Genomic DNA, 23,178 nt, shown 5'->3' with positions numbered 1-23,178 from the left:
AAATTTCATTTCTAGAATTGGTTTCTAAAGAAATAGAGGTGCAGCTAAAGATTTATTTAGGTTCCCGTAGCTTATTTGTAACAAAGCAATGTAGCAAACAACCTAAACATCTAAAAATAGAGTAATTCCATTGATTTGGCTAAAAATGGAATATTATAAAGATATTAAAATGTTTTTGAAGAATGTGTAATTATTGATACATGGAGAAATCTTTATAATGTTAAAGTGTTGGAAGGCAGAATATAAAATTACATATATCCCTACCTCACACTTTATATAAAAAATGGATCAATGATTTAAATATAGAAGCCCAGACCATAAAACTCTTTGAAGAAAACATAAGGCTAAATCTCTATGACCTTGGATTTGGTGATGGATTCTTAGATATAACACCAAAAGCATGAGCACAAAAGAAAAAATGGTACATTGGACTTCAAAATTTTAAAAATTTTGCACCAAAGGCATTATCAAGAAAGTGAAAAGATAATCCACTGAATGCGAGAAAATATTTGCAAATTATATATCTGGTAAGGGTTGACTATTCAGAATATATAAATTCAGTAACAAAATAACTCAAATTTTAAAATTAGTAAATGTTTTGAATAGACTTCTCTAAAGGGGATATACAAATGCCAGTAAGCATGTGGAAAGATGCTCACCTCATTAAGCATTAGAGAAATACAAATAAAAACCCCAATGGAATACCACTTTACACCTTTTAGGATGCCTGTAATCAAAAGTAACTAGTGTTGATGAGCATGTGGAGAAATTGGAAACTTTATGCATTGCTTGCGGGAATGTAAAATCATGCAGCCACTGTGAAAAACAATGTGATGGTTCCTTAAAAAAGCTAAGCATATAATCATTGTATGGCCCAGCAATTCTGCTCAGCATATACCCAAAAGAATTGAAAACAGGACTCAAAAAGGACTTGTATCCCAATGTTCATAGCAGCATTGTCCACAATAGCCAAAAGGCAAACAAAAACTTACATGTTCATCAACAGATGAATGGGTAAATAAAATGTGGCCCGTACATAGAGTGGAATATTATTCGGGAGTAATAAGGAATAAAGTTCTGATCCATGCTACAACATGAATAGACCTTGAAAAACATACTAAGTGAGAGAAGCCAGACACAAAAGGACAAATAGTGTTTGATTTTGTTTATAGAGACAGAAAGTAGATTAGAGGTTAACGAGGGGCTACAGGGAGAGGGAATGGAAAGTTACTGCTTCATGGGTACAGAGTTTCTGTTTGGGGGTGATTAAAAAGTTTTAGAAACACATAATGGGGATAGTTGCACAACATTGTGAATATAATTAATACCACTGGATTATACACTCAAAATGACTAAAATCGCAAATTTTGTTACATATATTTTACCACAATAAAAATTTTCAAACCCCCCCCCCCACCATAAAACACCTGTGTAAAATGTGCAGTGTTGGGCTTCACCTAGCTTATGCAAGTTCTCTAGAGCCAATTGTGAGCAACACTTCCCAACTACTCCTTCAGTGATGTTGGTAGCTTGAAATTGACCAACGTAGGAGTATTTATATGATGAAACTTCACAAATGCTACAAAACAGAGCTTCACTTAAGTATGTACCTGCATACTACTAAATATATGCATATAAAAAATAGATAGGCCGGGACCGGTTTGGCTCAATGGATAGAGCGTCGGCTTGGGGACTGAAGGGTCCCGGGTTCGATTCCGGTCAGGGGCATGTGCCTTGGTTGCGGGCATATCCCCGGTAGGGGGTGTGCAGGAGGCAGCTGATCGATGACTCTCCCTCATCGATGTTTCTGGCTCTCTGTCTCTCTCCCTTTCTCTCTGTATAAAAATCAATAAAATAAAATAAAAATAGATAGAAAATTGTCTGGAAGGATAGCTGCCAAACTGTTATTGCCTCTAGGGAGAAGAATATCGTAGCCAGAATACTACAGAAAACTTATACTTTTTATCATACACACTTCTATATTGTTTCAACATTTTTACAGTGAGCATATAGACATATATTTCTTATACTGTGTTGTTGTTTTTTTAATGGATAGGAAAATCTGCATATGATGGGATTGTGATGTGGTGGCTTTTCTTTAGGGAGGGTAAAAGCTAATCACATATACTGTCTGATGTGGCCAATGAAGAGGCTAAAGGCCAAGCCTGGGACCTGGATTCTGTTTCCTCAGAAATATGCTTTGCTTCTTGCCCAACTAAATGGAGCTTTTCTTGTCTCTTTGTAGGTTACCCCACAGCCTATCCAGCAGCAGCCCCTGCCTACAACCCCAGCCTGTACCCCACCAATAGCCCCAGCTATGCTCCAGGTAAGGAGAAAGTAGAGATAGTAGTGGTGAGGGGGGTAGGAAGTGGGATCTATTGAGAAAAACAGACCCACCTCCTGGCTTTTCCCTGTTCTTAATTACTCTGGGCTCAGCCTGTCCAATATGATTCTCCTGGGAGTTCCCTCTGAGAACTGGGCAGTTCAGCCTTAGGGTGGGGGCAGGAGCAGAATCTCCTCCATTTTACTTGGGGCTTAAGATTGACACATTTCTCCTCTGTTGGAATATCTGAGACATGCATCCTTCTCACAGAACCTTGTCTGCTCTCCCAAACAACGTCCAAATCCTCCATTCTTTGCTCAGTTGCCTCTGAAGGTGTCATTAGAAACACACACACACAATCTCTCTCTCTCTCTCTCTCTCTCTCTCTCTCTCTCTCTCTCTCTCTCTCTCTCTCTCACACACACACACACACACACACACACTGACAGACACACTTCCCTCCCTCCCTCCCTCCCTCCCTCTCTCTCTCTCTCTCTCTCTCTCTCTCTCTCTCACACACACACACACACACACACACACACACACACACACACACTTACTTTCTGGGTGTGTGTGGATTTGGAAGAGAGTGAGAGACTTGCCACCAGGGGATAAAGAGCTGGTTTTCAAGCTGCAGCAAATAACTTGTTTTTCAAAAATCATGAAGAGCCAACACTCCTTGGATAGAAGTTGAAATAGGTTTGGAAATGCTGAAAACGTCCTAGTTTGGGCTAGGAGCAGTACCGAGGTAGCCTCACTGCCCTGGCTTCCACACGCGGCTGGTGCTTTAGCACTCGAGGGGCAGGAGAAAGAGTGTGGGCTCTGCAGTTAGTCCCGGGTTTGAATCCTGATCACTCAGCTCACTAGTTGTGAGGCCTTGGACAAGTTCCCTGACATCTCTGAGAAATGTGCTGCCCACCTCAGGGTTGTAGATGTTTTATGTAAGTTCCTCTTCATTTACTCAGCAAGAATTTATTGGTTGAATGTTTTCCACACCGGGATAGAGAAAAAGAAAGGATGCCATCCTTGCCTCCGTCCATTTGGCATATGAACAAATTCTGGTTGTGCAGCTCAGCGTGATGAGTATTGTAGAAGGAATACAACTAAGAAGAGAAAAGGCAGAGAAGGGAACAACAGTCTGCCGGAGATGAGAAGTGTGGGAGAGGCTTGAAGAAGAGTGTAGCATTGGAGGCCCAGCTGAGGGTGGAGGCCGTGAATCTGTCCAGACTCTGTTCCCAGGCCTGGGCTATTTCCGCAGGATGTTCAGAACTTGTGGTGAGAGATTGTGGAATTGTTTTAGGATTCGTTTGGCCAGAAAGTAGAGGATAGGAAATAAATAGCTAGAATTTGTTGAATGGTTCCTATGCTCCAGGGACTATTTTGAGCTCCTTATTGGACATTAACTTCGTTTATATCTCAACAAACCTTTGAGGTTAGTACTGTTGCTATTCCCATTTTTCCAACTGGGAAAACTAAAACTTTAGAAGTCAGGCAACCAGCCCAAGATCCAAGCCCAGGCGTCCTGCCACCACACCTGCATGTGCTCTTAACCACACATTTCACTAAGACCTGGCCAGAAAAAATTGAGGGTTAGACTAGAGCAGCCAGACCAGAGAGCGAAGGGAGAGCAGATGGAAGGAGCTGAGCTTGGTGGTGGGGTGGGGGGAGCAGGCATTGGAAAGCTCTTGGCACGTATAAAGTACCAATTAAACTTTAGTTTTAAAACAAAGTATCAGCCCTCATCAAACTTGATTTTCCCCAATTTTGAAAAGCCAACATATTTCTAAGCTGTGACTAAACCAACCCAAATCATTTTCTCAGAAACCTACAAAATCCATTAGAGAGGATGAGATGAGCTCGTTGTGTCAGAAAGCCCCAAATCGGGGAGACCAGGTTTGTACACATCCTGGCTGCCTGGTCTGTTTCATATTCGGGAGGCTGGCGTCTGGCTCCCCAGGCTGCGGACTGCAGTGGGGAGCTCCTGCTGCAGGGAACTGGCTGGCTCAAGGACAGAGCGGACACTGTCGGTTACTTCCAGCTTCCTGCCAGCGCCTGCCACTTGTGATGCTGAGAGTTGCCTGTGGGATAGAAACCTGCAAAGGAGCCAGGCTCTCAGATTTAAATTTCTCTCCGCTTCTTCAAGGAGACCAAAAAGTTGCTTTAGAGAGAGCTATTTTTAGCAGCTCTGAGTACCCTCATATGTCATCTGTCCAGGATACAGGGCAGCATTTCAATGGTCTGAAGGCAGTGTAGGTACTTGGAACTTTCCCTCCCCCAAGCTCTTAATGACTTTGGGGATCTTATTGAAGAACTATATGGCCCCCCAAGAAGCAAGAGCCAACTGACACTTGTTTTTGGAATCTGGAGGCCAAAGGATGTGTCATGTTGTCATATTAATGGTAATCTGATTTGAAAGTGAAAGGAAAGGATAAGTAAAGGAAAGTGAAAGGAATGGATAAGATAAGGATGAAATACTGTCTCACAAGAAATCTGTTTTATAAATCATTTTCATCGATTGTTTCACTTGATTTCATAGCAGCCTTGTAAAGTGCAAGTGTATTTTTCCTATTTGACGTGTGATGATCCTGGGGAAAGGATTTGTGTTTACTAAACACCTGTCATCTTCCAGACACTGTGCAGGGCATGGCACACTTTCATTCTACCTTAGTCTTGTAAGGTAGAGCTTCTTGTCTCCAGTTTTGCTCAGGGAGTTAAATAACTTGTCCAAAGCTGCTCAGCTAAAAAGCAGTGGAGCTGGGATTCAAACCCAACCTGTTTGAGCCCACAGCCCGTGCTCCTCCTCCTGCACCACATTTCCCAGAAGCCTCAGGGCGGAAAATGCCTTTGCATTGTCTGTAGCTCTCACGGGCTTTACAGAGAGCTCTTCAGAGGCCAAAATGATGATTTTGTGCCTGAACCTTCATGTCCTCTAGCACATAATCTCTGTCAGGGGTGAAGTCCCTCTGCAATACTTGGGAGAACTGAAATTTATTCCTAGCATGGACAGGCAAAGCGTGGGACCCTGGTCTTATTCACCTCCAGGCCGCTTCTGAGTCCGCTGCTGGGAGAGGTCATCGCATCCAAGGAGGTGCCCTCAGTGAGTGGGCTTTTCTGGATGGCAAGTCTGTCACTCCCTCCGGGGTGGAGGCCGTCCCACCCTCTGCACTCTGTTTCTTGTGTAGCTTGGGGTAAACTGCTAACTTGAGACAAAGTCTGTTTTTTGTAACTGCAATGTGTACTACTTTGCACAGATTCTTAGTGGTAATTTCAACTAACATTTCTATCCAACAGAGTTTCAGTTCCTGCATTCAGCTTATGGTAGGAGAGCTATTTTTCCTCATATGTATTATGGCCTATGAATGTGTTATCTCGTAACAACGGTAGACCCCCTCTCCTGCCCTTCCCAAATCCCATCCCCTAGGCTTGGGCTCCCCCAGGTGGCTCAGCAGCAGTTCCTAACGCATGCAGGAACATGTATGATGGTGCAAAATCATGGGTTGGAGACACACATGAACCGTCCCCAGGGTAGCCCTGAAGGATCATGGCACTAAAAGGCGTCTCTCCCCTTCCTCACCTCCAGAGTCCCATCTGACCCAGGTCAGAAACCTTCACCATAACTGGCTGCTAAGTCCAAACAAGCGAAACAAAAATTTTGGGCTGCTATGGCTCCTTGTTGGCTTTGAGGCAGCCTCTTGGAGAAGTACCTGGATTATGCTTATAAGAACCAAAAGCAAAACAAAAACAGCCCCCAGATCAGATTCTTCATCTCCGTCAGCAGTCTGACATGTTTGAAGAACTGGTTGACTTGAGATAAAATCCGTTTCCTTCACCCAGATCTTGTGCTCTGGATCCTTTCCAGGGCATTTTCCTGAATGGAGAGAGGTGAGGGTCAAGTGTGCCAACATGAGTGAGAGACCAGAGCTGGGTTCTCTGGGGAGTGTGGACTCCAGGCCCAAGGCACCACAGGAACTTATGGGCACCTGTGAGGGTCCCAGCAATGTAACTTGACTAGGTCCTTTATGTCATAGACAGGAAGGGACCATGGGAGGGACTTGCCACTTTCACCACCCTCACCTGGGCTGCTCAGGACAGTGTTTTTATAAAATTTCTGCACACCTTCTCAACTTTTACCCTTAAATTACTTGGGTGCTGAATATTGAATTTGTGTGTGGCGCATCTTTCAGAAGATGAGCTGTGAAAATTTCTCTTTTCCACTGTCGTGTGCTGCGTGATCTTGGGCAATTTGCTAATGTCTTCAGGCTATAGGTAATATGTCTTATTCCACATGATCTCTGAGGTCCGTTTAAATGCTAACAGCCGGTCCTCAAATTTTTATTATTTCAATTTTGCTAGTTATAGACTTGTTTCTCCTGTCCTTTATCGGGAGTCACTTGTTTGCCTCAGGATGTATGAAGTTGGACAGAGGACTCAATAAAAAGTGGGAGACGCTCTCATGCTCCCCCATCCCTCTAGTTATAGCATCCACAGTTCTGTTCCAGGCCCTAAGCTGTCCTTTGAACCTACAAAGACCAGTAAGACAGGGGCCCTGTTATCAGTGAGCTCCCAGTTTAGTATCAGAGACAGAGAAGCCAGCTTCTAAGAATTACAGTGACCAGAAAATAGTGGACCATATGGGATCTGTGCGAGGGCTGTGGTCAAGGAGGGGGGGAAAGAAAAGACTAATAGTACAAATGGATGAGTCTTTAGCTCATGATTAATGAATCAATAAATGTTTACCAGTTAGCACTTGGGGAAAGACTGGGCCGACCATTGTCAGCAAAACTACAGAGATGTGACGTTCCTTGGCACTTTCTGGGAATGATAAACAGGTTTGTGTGGCGGTGCAGGGTTAGAGAATGAGAACAAGAGATCATAGGTCTAGAGAGATCATAGGACTAGATCATATGAGGCATGGAATGCCACACAAGGAGTTCAGCCTGTAGGCATTGGACCTCTGTGGAATGTTTTTTGTTTTGTTTTGTTTTTTTTTAAAAGGGTTTGTGATTCGGTTTGGGTCTTAGAAATAGCACTCTGAGTACAGCTTGGAGATTACAGTTGCCAGGTTTAAAAACAAACAGAACAGTGAGGAAGAAATGGCAGGAGTTCAGGTGAAAGATGAGAGAGCTTAAATTAGAGCTCTGTGGGATAGAAGAGTAAACAGATATCAGGATTAGAAACTGTAAGACTGGGTGATACTTTTTTTAATATTTAAAAAAAGTGATTTATAGGGAAAGGGGAAGGGAGAGGGAGAGAGAAACATAAATTGGCCGCCGCCCAGGCATGCACCCTTACAGGAATGGAACTGACAACCTTTCAGTGCTCAGGACGCCCCAACCACTGAGCCACACCAGCCAGGGCTCTGACGCTTTATTTTTGATCCTCACATCAATACTATGAAGTGATGGGGAAGGACTATTATTGCCATTTTAGAAGACAACAAAATGGAAGTTTAGAAAGGTTGTGACTTGCCCAAGGTCTCACAGTTAATAAGTGGCACAGCCCAGGCTAGAATTCAGATTTCCTGACTTACTACATTGTTCAGGATGGTGGTCCCTTGCTGCCTCTCCTCCTTGTGAGTGTGCTTAGCAGACTGTTCAGTGTCAGAGGGCACGAGGGCCCCGTATCCAGGGAAGTGAACAACCCAGCACGTGGATGTGGGCAGCATGCTGTGACTGGGCCATGGCCCTTCACTGCCAAGGGTTCTCTCTCTCTCACTCTCTCTCTCTCCCCCTCATTCTCTCACTCTTGCTCTCTCCTTTTTAAATTGAGGAATAATACATATACTATAGTATATACAGTGCACTAGTCTCAAATGGACAGCTCAGTAATATTTGACATATGTATACATTTTGTTTAACTACCACCCGGTTCAAAATACAGAAACCTTGCTAGGAGTTGGTACCTTTCATGGCACCCAGGAGCAAACGAGCCTGTCAGAGCAACTCCTCTGAAAGTTTGTCTTCATCCCACAACTGAGCTCGGAATCACTAACACCAACAGAACGGGCACTTTCCTCTTCCTTTGGAGGAGGAAGACCATAGGGCACAACGAATGAGGAAGCCAAGTTGACAGCTAACACTCTTTGTTGGTTTTAGTCTTCCTGTTTATCCAGTTATTTAAATTATTAAGTATTTAAAAATATAAAGAACTATATTTGTTTTCTTCATAATGAAACCAGAAGATACTCATTCTTCAGGAACATGTACAGTTTGGTTCACTTAATCACTTGGGAAAGACATAATCAAAGGCACAGTCGCACTTGCTTCTTTCTTGGTTAATCTGAAACATTATTTTCTGTGTGTAATGCTGTCTTGTTCACTCTCTGGTTGGCGTGTGGCTGTGTTGCATCCCCCGCTAGACCATAAGTACCTTGTGTGCGGTGACCATGACCCACGTGTGTTCCTGTCCACCGTGGCACTCCCCTCAGTGCTGAGCTCAGTAGGCCTCAGTCACTCTTTGGTCAATTTTGATTTATTTACTCTGTCACACAGTCCTTCAGGCTAATGTCAAGCTTTTGGCTTATGATGAAAATTACGGCACAGAATTCACCACTCGGGGAAACAGCTGGACCTCCAAATTCTCCAAATTCTCTGCAGCCAAATTCAGGCCTCCTGATAGTCCCTGTGAGGTCTTGAGGGCATGGACTTGTCTTTTTAGGGAGCTGTTTTGGGTGGGCAGAGCTATCCAGCCACATGGAGTGGCAGGTTCTAAATTTAGAGACATCTTGATAAGATTTTTCAGCACTAATTGGATCCTTTATTACTCCCTAACCCCCACTCGCCCCTATCCCATAAAAAGAAACCCAAGAGAATTATTTAAAACTGACTGCCCTCTCTACATTGTCTGCAAAGCTATGTCTTGATGTCCAGGAGAGGCCCTGGACACTGCATGGGATTCTGTTGAATCTCCATTTCTTTGGCCAGAATTATCCTTTTAGTGTCACCTCCCTGCCCATGATTTCCTTCTCATTTCTCAGCATCCACTGAATATATTGCGGGCCATTAATGCAAGCTCACGGTCAGCCCACAACAGCCACATGTATAGCCTTGGATCAGCAAAAACAGCAGTCCTTGACTTCCTTCTCTGGGCCTGGTATCTCATGACCGAAGGAACTGAGACGCTCCCAGTCCTCAGACAGGCGGGGGTTATGGGACCTCTCGAGGTGGGCTCTCCTTATCTGGTGGGATTAGAGTACAGGCACACTGCCCCTTGTTAAAATGTCTCAACACAGCCCCACCTTCTAATATTCTTTAAAATTCCCATGCCCATCACTCACAAGACCTTGTTTGAATAGAAGAGATACTCTTAAAATAATTATTTTTACTCTAAGTAGCAATTTGTGTCAGAATGTTTCCCCTCTAGTATTTGAAAGTATATCAAGGGAAATATCTAAAATGTTAGGCATTTCCCCCCTTTGAAACCCTATTTCCTCTCTCCTTCCCCACAGGATACCATGAAGGTAAGTTTTTTGTGTTTTTTTTTTTTTGTTTTTGTTTTTTTTTAAGTTATTCCCACTTCTAGAACATATGAAGCATCATCCTTCACATTTTTCAAGCTGAGCTTTGAGTCAGCCTGGCAAGTCTCTGTAAATTTCTTTCAAACTGGGCCTCATCTCTGTTTCACACCTACTCAGGTTTGACATTTACTTTCTTTTCTTTTCTTTTTTTAATATTGATTTCAGAGAGGAAGGGAGAAGGAGAGAGAGAGATAGAAACATCAAGGATGAGAGAGAATCATTTATCAGCTGCCTCCTGCATGCCTCCTACTGGGGATGGAGCCCACAACCCAGGCATGTGCCCTGACCGGGAATAGAATTTCAACCTCCAGGTTCAAAGGTCGACACTCAACCACTGAGCCACACCAGCAGGCAACATTTACTTTTTTTAATGGCCCAAAAGATCATCTCTAATTCACGAGGAGATATCTCAAAGTGAGGGAGGCACCAGTAGCACCTCAACAGGAGGTATAAAGGGTGTGCAAGCCATTTGTCTGTCTGGCCCTGGCTGGGTATATATGAGGAATTAGCAGGGAGTGCCCCGTTGGCCAGCATGGGCCGTCTAAGCTGCCAAAGCTCATTCCCTTTAAAAGAGATGGCAGTCTAGCAAGGTTCATGTCATATGGTAATTATTTGGGGGTTCTCTCTTTGAAAGCAACTTATTAAATCCAACTCCAGATGAGATTTCAGGCTTAAAGAAAGAGTACTCAGTTGATCTGGCCCAATAGACAGTCATCAAAGGCTCTGAGTTGCTACACACTCACGAGAAAGTGGCAAAGGAGTAGTCCAGGGCCTCAGGCCAGAGTGCCACACAGGAGGCAATATTCACAGGCGTCTTTGTGGTTTTGGTAGTGGGTAGAAAATTTAGACTCTCCTAATTTGATATAAATTCAGATTTCCTGGGGTAAACTTCATTTGGAAGCTCACTTTGGCACTCCTCTCAAAAACTACCCCGCTCAGAAAGGCTGGACCGTCCTGTGTGTCTGAACAGGCCCCTTGAGTTATATGTTTCCGTCCAGTCCAAGACCCTTACTTTGTGTCTGTGATTGGTGGTGCCCACTTCTTATTTCTGCCTAATGCCATTCTTGTGTCTTCCCTTAAGCAACTCTGCTGATGAAACAGGCCTGGCCACAGAACTCGACTTCCTGTGGCACTGAAGGCACCTTCCACCTCCCAGTGGACACCGGGACCGAGAACCGAACTTACCAAGCATCCTCTGCGGCTTTCAGTAAATACAGCCTGTCTCCTCCTTTCCTGTTCCCCTTGGCTGGGACTGATTTGTCTCTTAGGAAGAGAGGAAAGGGAACTTTTAAAAAGTGACGTTTATATGACACTATTTTAGGAGGTTCTCACTCACACAGAAAACTGGCCTTCCTCGCGTAGGCAAGGTCATCCTCTTTGATCATGCAACCAGCTTCGGGAGACACAAAGCAGTGAGGGAGAGAGAACGAAGTGCTCATCTGGCCAACACGTTTGATGAGGGAAGGACTGTCACTGTGTTTCAGGAGAAAGGACAGGGGGGGACATTTGAACACCTGCATGTGGACCTTAGACAGAGCAGGCTCCTCAGCTAAGCTAGCACAGGCGTTCTCACCCCGGGTTCTGTGGCATCTGGGTCAGATCACCCTTGTTGGGGAGCTTAGCTGCATCCCTGACCTCTCCTCCTGGGTTCCAGTAGCAGACCCTCTTGATGGCCATCAAAAATGTCTCTGAACGTTGCTAAATATCCCTCGGGAGGTCAGATTGCCTCTGCCTGAGAAATACTATGCTCATTAAGCTGCACTGTGGGAGTAAAGTATGTGCGTGGAGTCCTCGGGAGGGCAGACACGCTCTGGCCAGTCAGATTGTCGCATTCCTCTCGAGGCTCAGGGAGGTGTCTGGTGGTTTTACCTTCACATCTGATTTTTAACGCAAAATGGCTCCGCTGTGTAAAATGAGGATCAAAGTTGAGAAGTCAGTGGCATTTTGGCTCTTCGTAAGTAGAAATGTTGGAGCTGTCCAAAGAGGAACAGCTGGCCTTGGATGTGGTGAGTGCCCGTCTGCAGTTGTCCTAGCAGGGGGCTGGACAAGAACTGGGCGGGAGGTTGCAGACTAGGCCCCATAGTATGTGATTCAGTGGCTTGTTAATCTATTACGTATGTAGGTCAGAAGAGTACATGGTATGTTCTTTTTCTTTAAAATACCCAGTGTCATGTCTTCTTACTTATCAGTGCTCCTAGATGTCAACATCAACTGATGTTCTTATGTAACATAGCTCTCACCTTTTGGAAAATACTTTCATATCACCCTCATTTAATCTATACAGTAATCCTATTATTTGGGTAGATTTTTAATCTGAGTTTGAAAGCTGAGACTCAAAAAGGTAATATACCTGTTGCTATCCAATTAGTAAGCAGTACAACTACAAGAAGTTATCTCCATGGTTAAGTTGCTATTCCTTTTTTTTTTTTTTTCTTTCTTTTCTTTTTTTTAATCTTCACCCAGGGATATGTTTTGAGAGAGAGAGGGGAAAGTGGGGGAGGGGAGGGAAACATCAATCAGCTGCCTCCTGAACATGCCTGACGGAATTGAACCTGCAACCTAGGTATGTGGCCTGACCGAGAATCGAACCCTCAATCTTTTGGTGTATGGGACGACGCACCAACCAACTGAGCCACCCGGCCAGAGCACTATTACTTTATTTTCATGAGATGAATTGTACTCTTTAAGAGAGCGGTGACAGCAGTAGGAAATTTTACCAGATACCCATGGCATTATATATATGTACATGTATATGTGGCATATATATATACATATTTTTATATCTATATGTATGTATGTAGATGCTTATTGACACGTCTACTGTAGTGCGGCAGAAAGAGCCTGGAGTGGAAGACCAAAATAGTAGGATTTTAGATTTGGTTGTGTGTAACTTTGGATAATTCTTTCCACATTTTGGACCTTGGTTTTTACAACTGCAAGATAAGGGAACTGGACTAGGTCATCTTTAAGGTTCTCTCCAGCTGATTAGACTCCAGATTCTCATACTCAATATCTTCTACTCCAGCGGGGACCTCCTCCCTAGTTGCCCTGACCAATAGTTGGCTCCCTAGCCATTGCTCACACATCTCCAGGTATGGGGCACACACATTCCCTTCAGAGCCCTTTCCACAGTGAGAAAGTCTGAATATTAGAAAGTCTTGCCTTCTATGTTGAAATCTTTCTGCAGTCCAATTGAAATGTCCAGTATCCTACTACCCTCTCACAGTTTATCATAGTCCCCTCTCTTTTAAGCAAGAAACATATGAACCTGTGTAATTTTTAAATAGAGATGGAATTAACTGGCCCATACCTACACCCATTAGGGTTCCTCCCAGCACACAGATTTCGTGGCTTCTAAGGCCACAGAAAATTCAGGGCACTTGGACAAATTTAGTTACTTGCTAAGCCTGTTTGTAACTAGGTCTCCCTCCTACTTATTCAGTACTCCCTTGTTCATCTACCAAGGAGACTTGAGGGTCAAGGCAAGAATCAGATGTAGAGCTTTGTCCAGACATATAAATCTAGTGGTCAATAAACCGATTAGTCTAAGAGGCATCCTTGATGTGAGAATCAATGCCTTTGAGGGTAGAGGGCTCTAAGCTGGAGAAGATTTATGACAATGCAAAAGGATTGACAAGAGGACTTGCTAGTGTACTCACTCTCTTTATTATTCTGTTTGATGGGGCCTAAAGTTGTGGATAGGAACCTGGGAGAAAGAACAGGGTGTCATAAGCCTCTTTTAAGGCAAAGCTGGGACTCTCCTTTTTTCTCTCACGATATTGCCTTTAGTGGAATGATGACACAAATGTTAATATACCAAATGCCCAAGATTGGCTTCCAGAGACCTATAACTCATAAAAGAGTTCTGTCCAGAGCATGGCAAACCCTCAGCTCTGGGCCCAGCTCTGCACGGATTTGCTGTGCAGTTTTTGGGATTCTCTGCCCCTCTGGGCTCCAGGTTCTTCATCTGAAACAGAGAGCATTGAGTTCAAGTCTATTAGGTCTAGTAATAATTAATGTCGTTTTCTAATACTTTTTAAAATCAAATTTATTTAAACAATACAACAAAATTTAATCAACAATATAGTTGCCATTGTTTTCTACTACTTGTGCCCAACGCTCAGGAAGCATTTTAATCCCTCTGTTGTAAAATTCTTGTGATTTTGATACAAAAAATTCGGTCAATGCATTTTTGAGGCATTCTTCATTATTAAATTTTTTTCCAAGAAGAAAGTTTTGCAAAGAACGAAACAAATGGTAATCAGAAGAGGCAATATCAGGAGAATATGCAGGTTGAGGGAGAACTTCCCATTCCAACTGGCGCAGTTTTTCAGCAGTGATTCTTGCAGTATGCGGTCGTGCGTTATCGTGGTGAAGAATTACGCCCTTCCGATTAATCAGCGCGGGTTCTTTTTCTCTTAAAGCTTGGGCTAACCTTTCCAATTGGGCACTATACACTGCACTTGTAATGGTTTGGGTAGATGGTAAAAGTTCATAATGAAGAATTCCTTTAAAATTCCACCAAACACACAACATCACTTTTTTCGCATGCAAGTCAGGTTTTGGCGTGGGCTGCGGAGCCTCATTTTTGTCCAACCATTGAGGCCGCCTTTTCAGATTAACATACAGCACCCATTTTTCATCTCCGGTAACAATTTGCTCTAAAAACGGCAAACGGTTTTGACGAGAGAGGAGCAAACTGCAAATTGTGACTCTTTGATTACGGTTGTTGTCGGTCAACTCATGAGGAACCCATTTTCCAAACTTTTGGACTTTGCCAAGTGCACACAATTGATTGGAAATTGTTTTTTGTGAACAATTTAAAGTTGTCGCAAGCTCTTGTTGGGTAATTTGAGGATTTTGCACCAAAAGAGCTTGAAGAGCTTCTTGATCAAAATTGGACACACGGCCTCGACCACTCTTGTCATCTAACGAAAATTTCCCTCGCAAAATTTCTCAAACCAACGCTGGCATTTTCTGGCGCTAACTGCATCTTGACCAAGAGCACTACAGATGTTTTTTGCAGCCTCACTTGCTTTTCTTCCTAATTGGAACTCGTAAAGCATGCAGTGCCGAATATGCTCTTCATCCGCCATCTTCTTAGCCCTAGTTTTGCAACAAAAACCAAACCAAACACAAACTTTTTCAAGCAAAACTTGTTAATTGCACTTCACACGTTCTGTAGATACCACGTGTTTGAAGGTTATGTCAATACAAGTCAACGCCAAGCAAGATTTTAAACGAATGTTAAAAATGACATTAATTATTACTATACCCGATATAATGTTCTTAAGGCATTACATTCTTTTTTTTTTTTTAATATATATTTTATTGATTTTACACAGAGAGGAATTGAGAGGGATAGAGAGTTAGAAACGTCGATGAGAAACACCGACCAGCTGCCTCCTGCACAACCCCCACTGGGGATGTGCTTGCAACCAAGGTACATGCCCTTGACCGGAATCGAACCCGGGACCTTTCAGTCCACAGGCCGACGCTCTATCCACTGAGCTAAACCGGTCCCGGCAAGACATTACATTCTAAAGACCTAACTCTGACCTTCAGATTTAGGTAGAACTCCTTTAAGGAGTGTCAGGTCACCCTTGAGTGAGTTGAGTCTATATTCATTTTAGCAAAATGCATTAGTTTTTGTGTTTTTTTGTTTGTTTGTTTTCATCAAGCCCAGCAGAGCTTTTACTTAGATGCACAAAGCAATGACCCTGAATTCGGTGATGCTCAAGGTAGCCAAGGCCACAGCCCAGGGGATCTTCCAGTGATCCTCAGGCATGAGCAGGACCACCAGTCCGTTGTGGAAAGTCCTCTGCAGTGATTTCCTCTGCAGGAAAGTTTCACTGCAATACTCAGAGACTTAGAATGTCAGCACTGGGAAAGCCCCTCTAATAGTGTCTCATCTGAATGAGACTATGTCTTGAGAAAAGAATTAACCTGACTCCCTGACGGGGCCCAGGGCAGTTTCTGCAGCCTTCTGACAGAGACAGCAGCACCCTGAGAGCCTCTGTGGTCAGAGGACGGAGCCCTGAGTCCTGAATCCTTGCGAGCAGTCAAGCTCGCTCAGAATATGTTTAGTCTCTCACCTGAGACGTGTGTGTGGGTCCAATGATCTCGGAGGCCCCCCAGCTCCGCACTGCTGCTTCTCCCTGCTCAGACTGTCTGGACAAACAGGCAAGGCCTTCTGCAGCAGCAGCGTTTTGGCTGCCAAGGGTGTTTTGGCTACTGATTTGTATTCTGAGTGTGTGTGTGTGTGTCTTCATTACATAACATGGAAAAGAGAAACATTCTCAGACAAGGTTATTCTTAGATGTGGAAACCAAATTCTGCTGCCATCTCTCAGAGCCATTTGGTTTTCCTCAGAGGGATGATCTCAGCACTCTGTAAGGTAGCTGTCCTTGTGGTGAGGAGGGGCGAGTGCAGGCTTTCCCAGGGATCAAAATCCCAGAGCTGATTCTCCGGAGCATAAAGGAGAGTCACCGGTATTGTCGGCTTGTTAACTTTCAAGATTCATAAAATGATGGCATTTTAGACTGAGGCATTCTAAATTTTAGAATCTTAGAATCCTGGAGTCTTTTTCAAGTTGGATCATGCCAAGGCGGCCATAGTTTAACCTTCTATCTACTGTAGTCTTTCAGACCAGTCTCTGCTGGTATACCTCCAGGACAGGAAGCTCACTGTCTCTCTAAACAATGAGAGAAAAAGAATAGCTAACCTTTAGGAAGTGCTATTGGACACCATTCTAAGGGCTTTGCATTTATTAATGTACTTATCACAGTAGTAACCCTATGAGTAGGTTCTGTTATTATAGCTCCTCTTCTCCCCCACCCCCCTTCAGTTTACAGATGAGGAGACTGATATATTCTACAATTAAGTAGCAGGGCTGGGACTAACAGCCACTGCTCTGCCGGATAGCTTTCATCTTAGGGTTTGGGGGTGTCTTGCCCTCCTGTGGAAGAAAGATACTCTCCACTCTGGCAGGACTCCCCATACCTTGTTTTACCCTTTTAAATCATGAGTCAGCAAGATAATAAGTATTTTAGACTTTTCAGGCCATGTGGTCTCTCTCATAGCTAGTACTGGAGCAGGAAAGCAGCCATAGTCCATGTAAATGAACGGCATGGCTGTGTTACTATAAACTTTACCAAACAGGCTCTGGTTACCAAAAATTGCAGTTTGCCTGGTTTAAATGTAAATAGTATGGATAAAATATTCTGTGGTAAAATAAATTTGGGAATAATCTCCTGCATGTCCCTATTTTAGAGATTCACAGTTCATCTTGTCATTTTAAAACTTCTCAGGGCCATGTAATAAAAAACCCCAATCTACTTATCTCTATTTTATATTGCTGCTTTCTTTCTTTTTTTCTTGCAAAATAATGATTAAGATCCCTCAGAATCCTTGTGTACTCTTGGGATGTGCCCAGCCACCTTGTTTTACAGAAGATAATCTATGTCTCCAAGCCAAAATTCCCCTCAGATGGCTTCCAGAAGTCTGCAAAGCTAAACTCCCTGTTTTCCCCACATTTCTGCTTCTCCTCTAAACACTTCTCATGATTAGCTCCACAATCTAGAAACTTGGAGGAATCTGCTGTAGACTTCTTCAGCTGGCTTATACCACCCCTTCTAGCTAGTTCCCAGTTCTTATCAGTGCTCCCTTCTCTTTCTTGTATTCTTTCCCCTCCATCTTCTTTGCTACTTATTTCCCAAGTGTGTTTGACCACAAAATTGGTTTCTCATGGAACAAACTGTGGCTCTCCAGGAGGAAAGATAAATGACATGACTTCGGGGAGAGGACAGGACGTATTTTATGGTGTCTTTGTGGCAACTAAACAGCACCTCCCAGATCCTGCCAGCTCATCTGGAACTGGGGCACCAAGCCAGAGCTGTGATGTGGCCTGAGAGAGATTTGTGACTATGTGGCACTGTCCCTTCAGCTCAGAAAGGAGTAGAGTGTCCCATAAGACCTGGCCTTCTCAGCCCCAGGATCTCCTTGTGTAGATCTTTGAGTTCTGTCCAGTCATTCATTTGTGTTTCTTGTTCCTGAGTGATGCGTGTTTCAAGTGTTTGCTGTGAACACAGAATCTGAGTCTCTTCTCTGAAGAGTCAGGGGCAGCAGCCTGGTTGGTTGGCTAACAGTGAGTTTCTTAGGGTCTGACTTCTCAGCCTCCCCCCAGATTTTGTCTATTCTGCTGAGTCACCCGCATGGCCTGGGTTCCAAATTACTGTGGATCTTTGTGACCCCTGACTTCAGGCCTTCAGGCAGAGGTGGGCTGCCTCATGCCCCAGGGGGAGGGGGAACACCAACTCTAGAGAGCAAAGTGTTTCAGCATCTCTGAAGGCGAGGATCTTTAAATGGTGTTTTATATTGAGGTTTTGTTTGTTTGTTTGTTTGTTTTCATTGATTTCAGGGAGGAAGGGAAGAGGGAGGGGGGAGAAAGAGAGAGAGAAAAACATCACTGATGAGAATCATTGATCGGCTGCCTCCTGCATGCCCCACACTGGACATGTGCCCTGACCGGGAATCAACCACTGAGCCATGCCAGCTGGGCTGTATGGAATTTTCATCTTAAAACTTGTCACGGAGGAAGGGGACTATGGTGGAAGGAGAGATACAATGGGAAAAAAGAAATGAGAAAGGGGGAAATCAAGAAAGAAAGAAACAGCAGAAGATAGTCTGGGTGCTTAGTGAGGAGACAGAAAAGCAGCAAGTCAGAGAATACAATAAAGAGTGGGCAGGTTATGTAATACATTAAGCAATCAAGAATGTAAATTAACAACAACAAAAAGTTACACTATTAATGCATATATGTATAAAAAATAAAGTGAGCAGGTTGAGGGTCCCCCATCTGTGTGCACCTGCCACTCACGGCATGTAGCTCAGAAGCCCAGACCATCTGAGCTACCAGGGTCCCTTAAGAGATCATCTGCTCCCATCTGTTATTTTATAGACGAAAGCCCTAAGATCCCAAGACGTAAAAGATGCCCGAATTGCACATGCATCCCTGTGCACCAGGACTGAGGGAGCTGCCTCTGGGAACAGGGCTCTCTGAGTGGAGCCCCGCTCCCTGTCTGTTCTCATCTGTGTTTCCAGCCTGGATTCAGCCCATTCTTGTCCAGAGAGTCGTGACTGGAACCTGCTACCTTCCAGCGCTGCTGTTCTGCCAACTAATTGGAAGTCTTTCTTGTTGCCTTGGTACAGGATATACTGCGGGGACACCATACAAGGTCCCACCGACCCAGAGCAATACCGCTCCACCCCCCTACTCCCCATCACCCAACCCCTATCAGACGGCCATGTATCCCATCAGAAGTGCCTATCCTCAGCAGAATCTGTACGCCCAGGTAGGTGCATTGGAAGCCTGGGCCCACCTCTTCTAAAGGTAAAGGAGCACCAGCCTGAGGGGGTGGGTGGGTGGGTGCAGGGCAGAAAGAAAAGGAAGGCGAGCTCTGGTTCTGGCCAGCTGTCTTTGTTGTCATGGAAACAATATCCCTGCAGCCTGTACCTTCCCTCACTCCACCTCAGCCCCTGGGAGTGACACACAGTCACCTTGATTAACGGAGCCCAGAATGCAAGATGGGCAAGGGCTCTTGGAGATCATCTAGCTGCACTGCTTTTTTATATACAAACTAGAGGCCCGGTGCACGGATTCATGCACCGGTGGGGGTGTGCCTGCAGGGATCGGTACACTGTGGGAGTGCTGGTCAGCCCAGCAGCTGTGGACCTGCCCACAGAGCTCATCCCAGTCAGCTGAGCAGTGCTCCTCCCACTGTGGGAGCACACTGACCACCAGGGGCAGCTCCTGCATTGAGCATCTGCCCCCTGGTGGTCAGTGCGTGTCATAGTGACTGGTCGACCAGTCATTCTGGTCGTTTCATCGTTTGCTCGGTTAGATGGGAAATCCGAGACCCAGAGAGGTTACCTATTGGATGAGTCAGGATGAGAACTCATGTCTTGGGCATCTCTCCCTACCCCTCACATCCACTCTTCCTTGATAAAGTCTGTGAGCTTGAGTGGGGAGGACATGTTAATGCACAGGCTCTGCCACCAGTTTGCAGCTGTACGACCGACCTTGGACAAATAACTCTGAGTGCCACAGTGCCCCATCTGGTCTCCTTCAGCGAGAATGTTGTGTTCTGAGGGGATGGCAATGCTATAGTGACTGTGAGGCTTTAACACACTCAGGGCACATTTTTTTGGAGTGACAATTTTATATGAGGCTCTTTTTAAAAAAAATTTTATTTATTAATTTTTAAATATATTTTTTATTGATTTCAGAAAGGAATGGAAAGGAAGAGAGAGAGAGAAACCACAATGATGAGAGATAATTATCGATCAGCTGCCTCCCCTACTGGGGATGGAGCCTGCAACCCAGGCATGTGCCCTTGACGGGAACAAACCGAGGACCCCTCAGTCCGCAGGCTGACGCTTTATCCATTGAGCCAAACCAGCTAGGGCCAGGCTCTTTCTTTTTTTTAATGTTTTTATTGATTTTAGAGGGGAAGAGAGAGGGATGGGGAGATGGAAACAGACGAGAGAGAAACATCTATTTATTGGCTGCCTCCTGCATGCTTCCTAGTGGGGATCAAGCCCACAACCAGGCATGTGCCAGGCCTGACTGGGAAGTGAACTGGTGACTTCTTGGTCAACCACTGAGCCAACCTGGATGGGCTTACACGAGGTTTAAGTAATATGGAGAATGCCTTTTAAATATAAAAAACAGCTATATGGTAAAGAGCAAAACTTAAAAAAAGAAAACAATGGGCTTGAGATACGTGTTCCTTGTTTTATGGTAGGCTGCTTTGCACTTTGCTCTGGGGTTACGGACCACATTCTGAAGCTCTTGTCATTGTTTAGTAGAAAGAGTTGAGAAGCTCTGGATTAAGATGATCCAGGGGCCCTGCCTACTCCCCACAGGTCAGCAGGCCTGTGGGCTGTGGCAGTAGGAAGCAGCCATGTGGTCCAGGCATTTGGAAGTCACCTCAGACCACAGTCTCCATCCTCAACCTCTTTCCTAAAGGGAACAGGTGGTGAGAGAAATCTAGGGAAACGCTCTGCACTGGTGACATTCTTCCAGTGACATGGCGGCACTCACACCTGTGCGACACTCCCACTGGCCCAGTGGTTCCCAACCTTTTTTTGGCCATGCCCCACCTAAGCATCTCTAAAATGCTGATTCCCTCCCACCCCCGCCTGGACATACAATTCTTACTATCCACAAAGTCCTCCACGTGTGCGGACAGGGCCCTGGCGTTCACCAGCATGCCCACGTCCCCTTCACTCATTGGCTGCGGCCCCTGCCTTTACATGTTAGGCAGCGTATAGAACACATTGCAATAAAATGCAAGCATTTTAAAATGCCAGATCAGTGTTACAGGAGCAGAGATGTTACCCCACTAGATCATCCTTGCAGCTCTGCAGTTGGAGCCTTACTTTTCAGACCAGAAGCTGAGCCAGCACTGAATTGTCTTTAGTCGCACAGTAAGACAGAAGCGGAGCCCCAGCTGGGGCCCACACCCTGTGTCCCTGGTCCGTGCTTCCCTTAGGGCCTGGGAAGAATACCCCACCTGCTTCTCTCCACACCCCTGCCCCCCACCTTTAAAAGCCGTGTGACCTCAGCCTCTTCTCCCCCAGGGAGCCTACTACACACAGCCGGTGTACGCTGCCCAGCCCCACGTCATCCACCACACCACGGTCGTCCAGCCCAACAGCATTCCCTCTGCCATCTACCCGGCACCTGTAGCTGCCCCCAGGACCAACGGCGTGGCCATGGGCATGGTGGCTGGCACTACCATGGCGATGTCAGCAGGTAAGGGCCATCTTTGTATCAGTGTCCACTCATCCCCCTCCTCCAGAAACTCGTGACAGAGTAGAACACCATCATGGAATCAATGTAGCATCCTAGGAGAAATCCTGTGCTGGGGCTTCTGGGAAATAGAGGCGGGGGGGGGGGGGGGCTCTAAATCTGTCCGCAGGGATCAGGAAGATCTCACCGGGAGAGCATATTGTGCTGGGCCTTTAAGGGTGAACAGATGCTAGCCAGAGAAATGAAAGGGGAAAGGGCAGTCCCCTTTCACTTCTCTGGAAAGACCATGAGTATGGCGTGTCCACAGAGTGGAAATGGCCGAAGGCACTTAGGAAATAGTGTGTGAAGTTGGAGGGGTGGCTGGGAAGTGGGGAAGAGAATGCCTGTAGGTTGGAGAAGGGCGTTTAGGGGAGGAGAGATGGGCTTGAAACATCCCCTCTGGCTGCAAGGTGGGGGGCAGGATTAGATGTGGGGGCTGGAAGCACGTAGTGCAGAGGAGAGAGGATGGCATGAGCACTCGGAGGCAGCAGTGGCTCCCGGAAGGAGCGTGGCGATGTGACTTAGCAGCAGGAGCTGAAGGACCGGTCTCAGAATCAGTTGAAATGCACGGGAGAAGCAGGCGTCCAGGACTGTCCTCCACTTCTAGCTTACTCCACAGCGCAGACCTCCCCGCAGGGACCGGAGGAGGGGCGGGAGAGAAGCCAGAGGAAGAGCAGGTTTGGGAAGTCCGGAGGAGTGGGTGCTCCAGAGAAGAGATGAGGAGACGAGGGCTCCAGAGTCCCGGCTTCTAAAGAATCGCTGTCCCTTCTGAGGAAGCGAGCACAAGGGTCAGTGGGTGGGAGGTAGGCGATTGGGGTTTTATTCTGCCCCTGGTGGAAAGGTTGTTGAGCCTCTCATTTGAATGCTGCTCGGTGCCAGTCTTGTTCAGGTCCTGGGTACCAGGTACCAATAGCTCAGACCAGAGCCCTGGTCTTAGGAACAACTAGGATAGTGGGAAGCATAACCACATACGCAAGATACCCCTCCGTTAGGTATTTCTGCAGTGACAGGAGCATGCAGAGAGGAGGCCACTGGAGAGGGGTGGGCTCTGCCTGGAGCATCAGGACAGCTTTTCCTGAGGAGAGAGACCTGGCGAGTGGGGAAGGGCGGGGAAGGGCGGTCTGCTCATGGGCTGGGGGGAGGCGGGGCCTAGGCGGGAGCGGCTATGGGGGAGACCATGGCCGCCTCCTCTCCATCTGGGCCCTGGGATGGCCTCACCAGCTTTGCTCTTCTCTCTCTGGGTGCTCAGGTACCCTGCTGACTGCACCCCAGCACACCGCGATTGGGGCACACCCTGTCTCCATGCCAACATACAGGGCTCAAGGGACCCCTGCGTACAGCTATGTGCCACCACACTGGTAAAGCCTGCAGCCCATCCAAGTGAGTGGGGTTCGGGGTGGGAGGGTAGGAGGGCGGTGAACACTGGGACTGCTTCAGAATCCCCGGTGTCGTGGGGCAGGGACAGTTACCAGTTGCTTTCATGCT

The 23,178-nt window shown here is 45.8% G+C and overlaps 1 protein-coding gene across 6 annotated transcripts in view; it reads left to right on the top strand.

Annotated features, from left to right (window-relative positions):
- FAM168A (family with sequence similarity 168 member A) overlaps positions 1-23,178 on the top strand; it is a 138,304-nt gene that overhangs the window by 109,838 nt on the left and 5,288 nt on the right. Inside the window, exons 3-9 of one of the 6 annotated variants that reach the window (XM_036426144.2) lie at positions 2,246-2,326; positions 5,615-5,641; positions 9,771-9,782; positions 10,921-11,046; positions 19,050-19,192; positions 21,483-21,657; positions 22,943-23,073. In XM_036426144.2, the coding sequence (XP_036282037.1) occupies positions 2,246-2,326; positions 5,615-5,641; positions 9,771-9,782; positions 10,921-11,046; positions 19,050-19,192; positions 21,483-21,657; positions 22,943-23,055 (677 nt within the window). In that variant the 3' untranslated portion in view covers positions 23,056-23,073. The remainder of the gene's footprint in view (positions 1-2,245; positions 2,327-5,614; positions 5,642-9,770; positions 9,783-10,920; positions 11,047-19,049; positions 19,193-21,482; positions 21,658-22,942; positions 23,074-23,178) is intronic. The other 5 variants (XM_036426146.2, XM_036426145.2, XM_036426149.2 and 2 more) reach the window with 5 other exon arrangements.

The sequence above is a fragment of the Pipistrellus kuhlii genome, unplaced genomic scaffold (assembly GCF_014108245.1).
Source record: "Pipistrellus kuhlii isolate mPipKuh1 unplaced genomic scaffold, mPipKuh1.p scaffold_m20_p_9, whole genome shotgun sequence".
In the NCBI taxonomy this organism is placed as follows: Eukaryota; Metazoa; Chordata; class Mammalia; order Chiroptera; family Vespertilionidae; genus Pipistrellus; species Pipistrellus kuhlii.
This window is presented reverse-complemented; position numbering and strand designations above follow the sequence as displayed.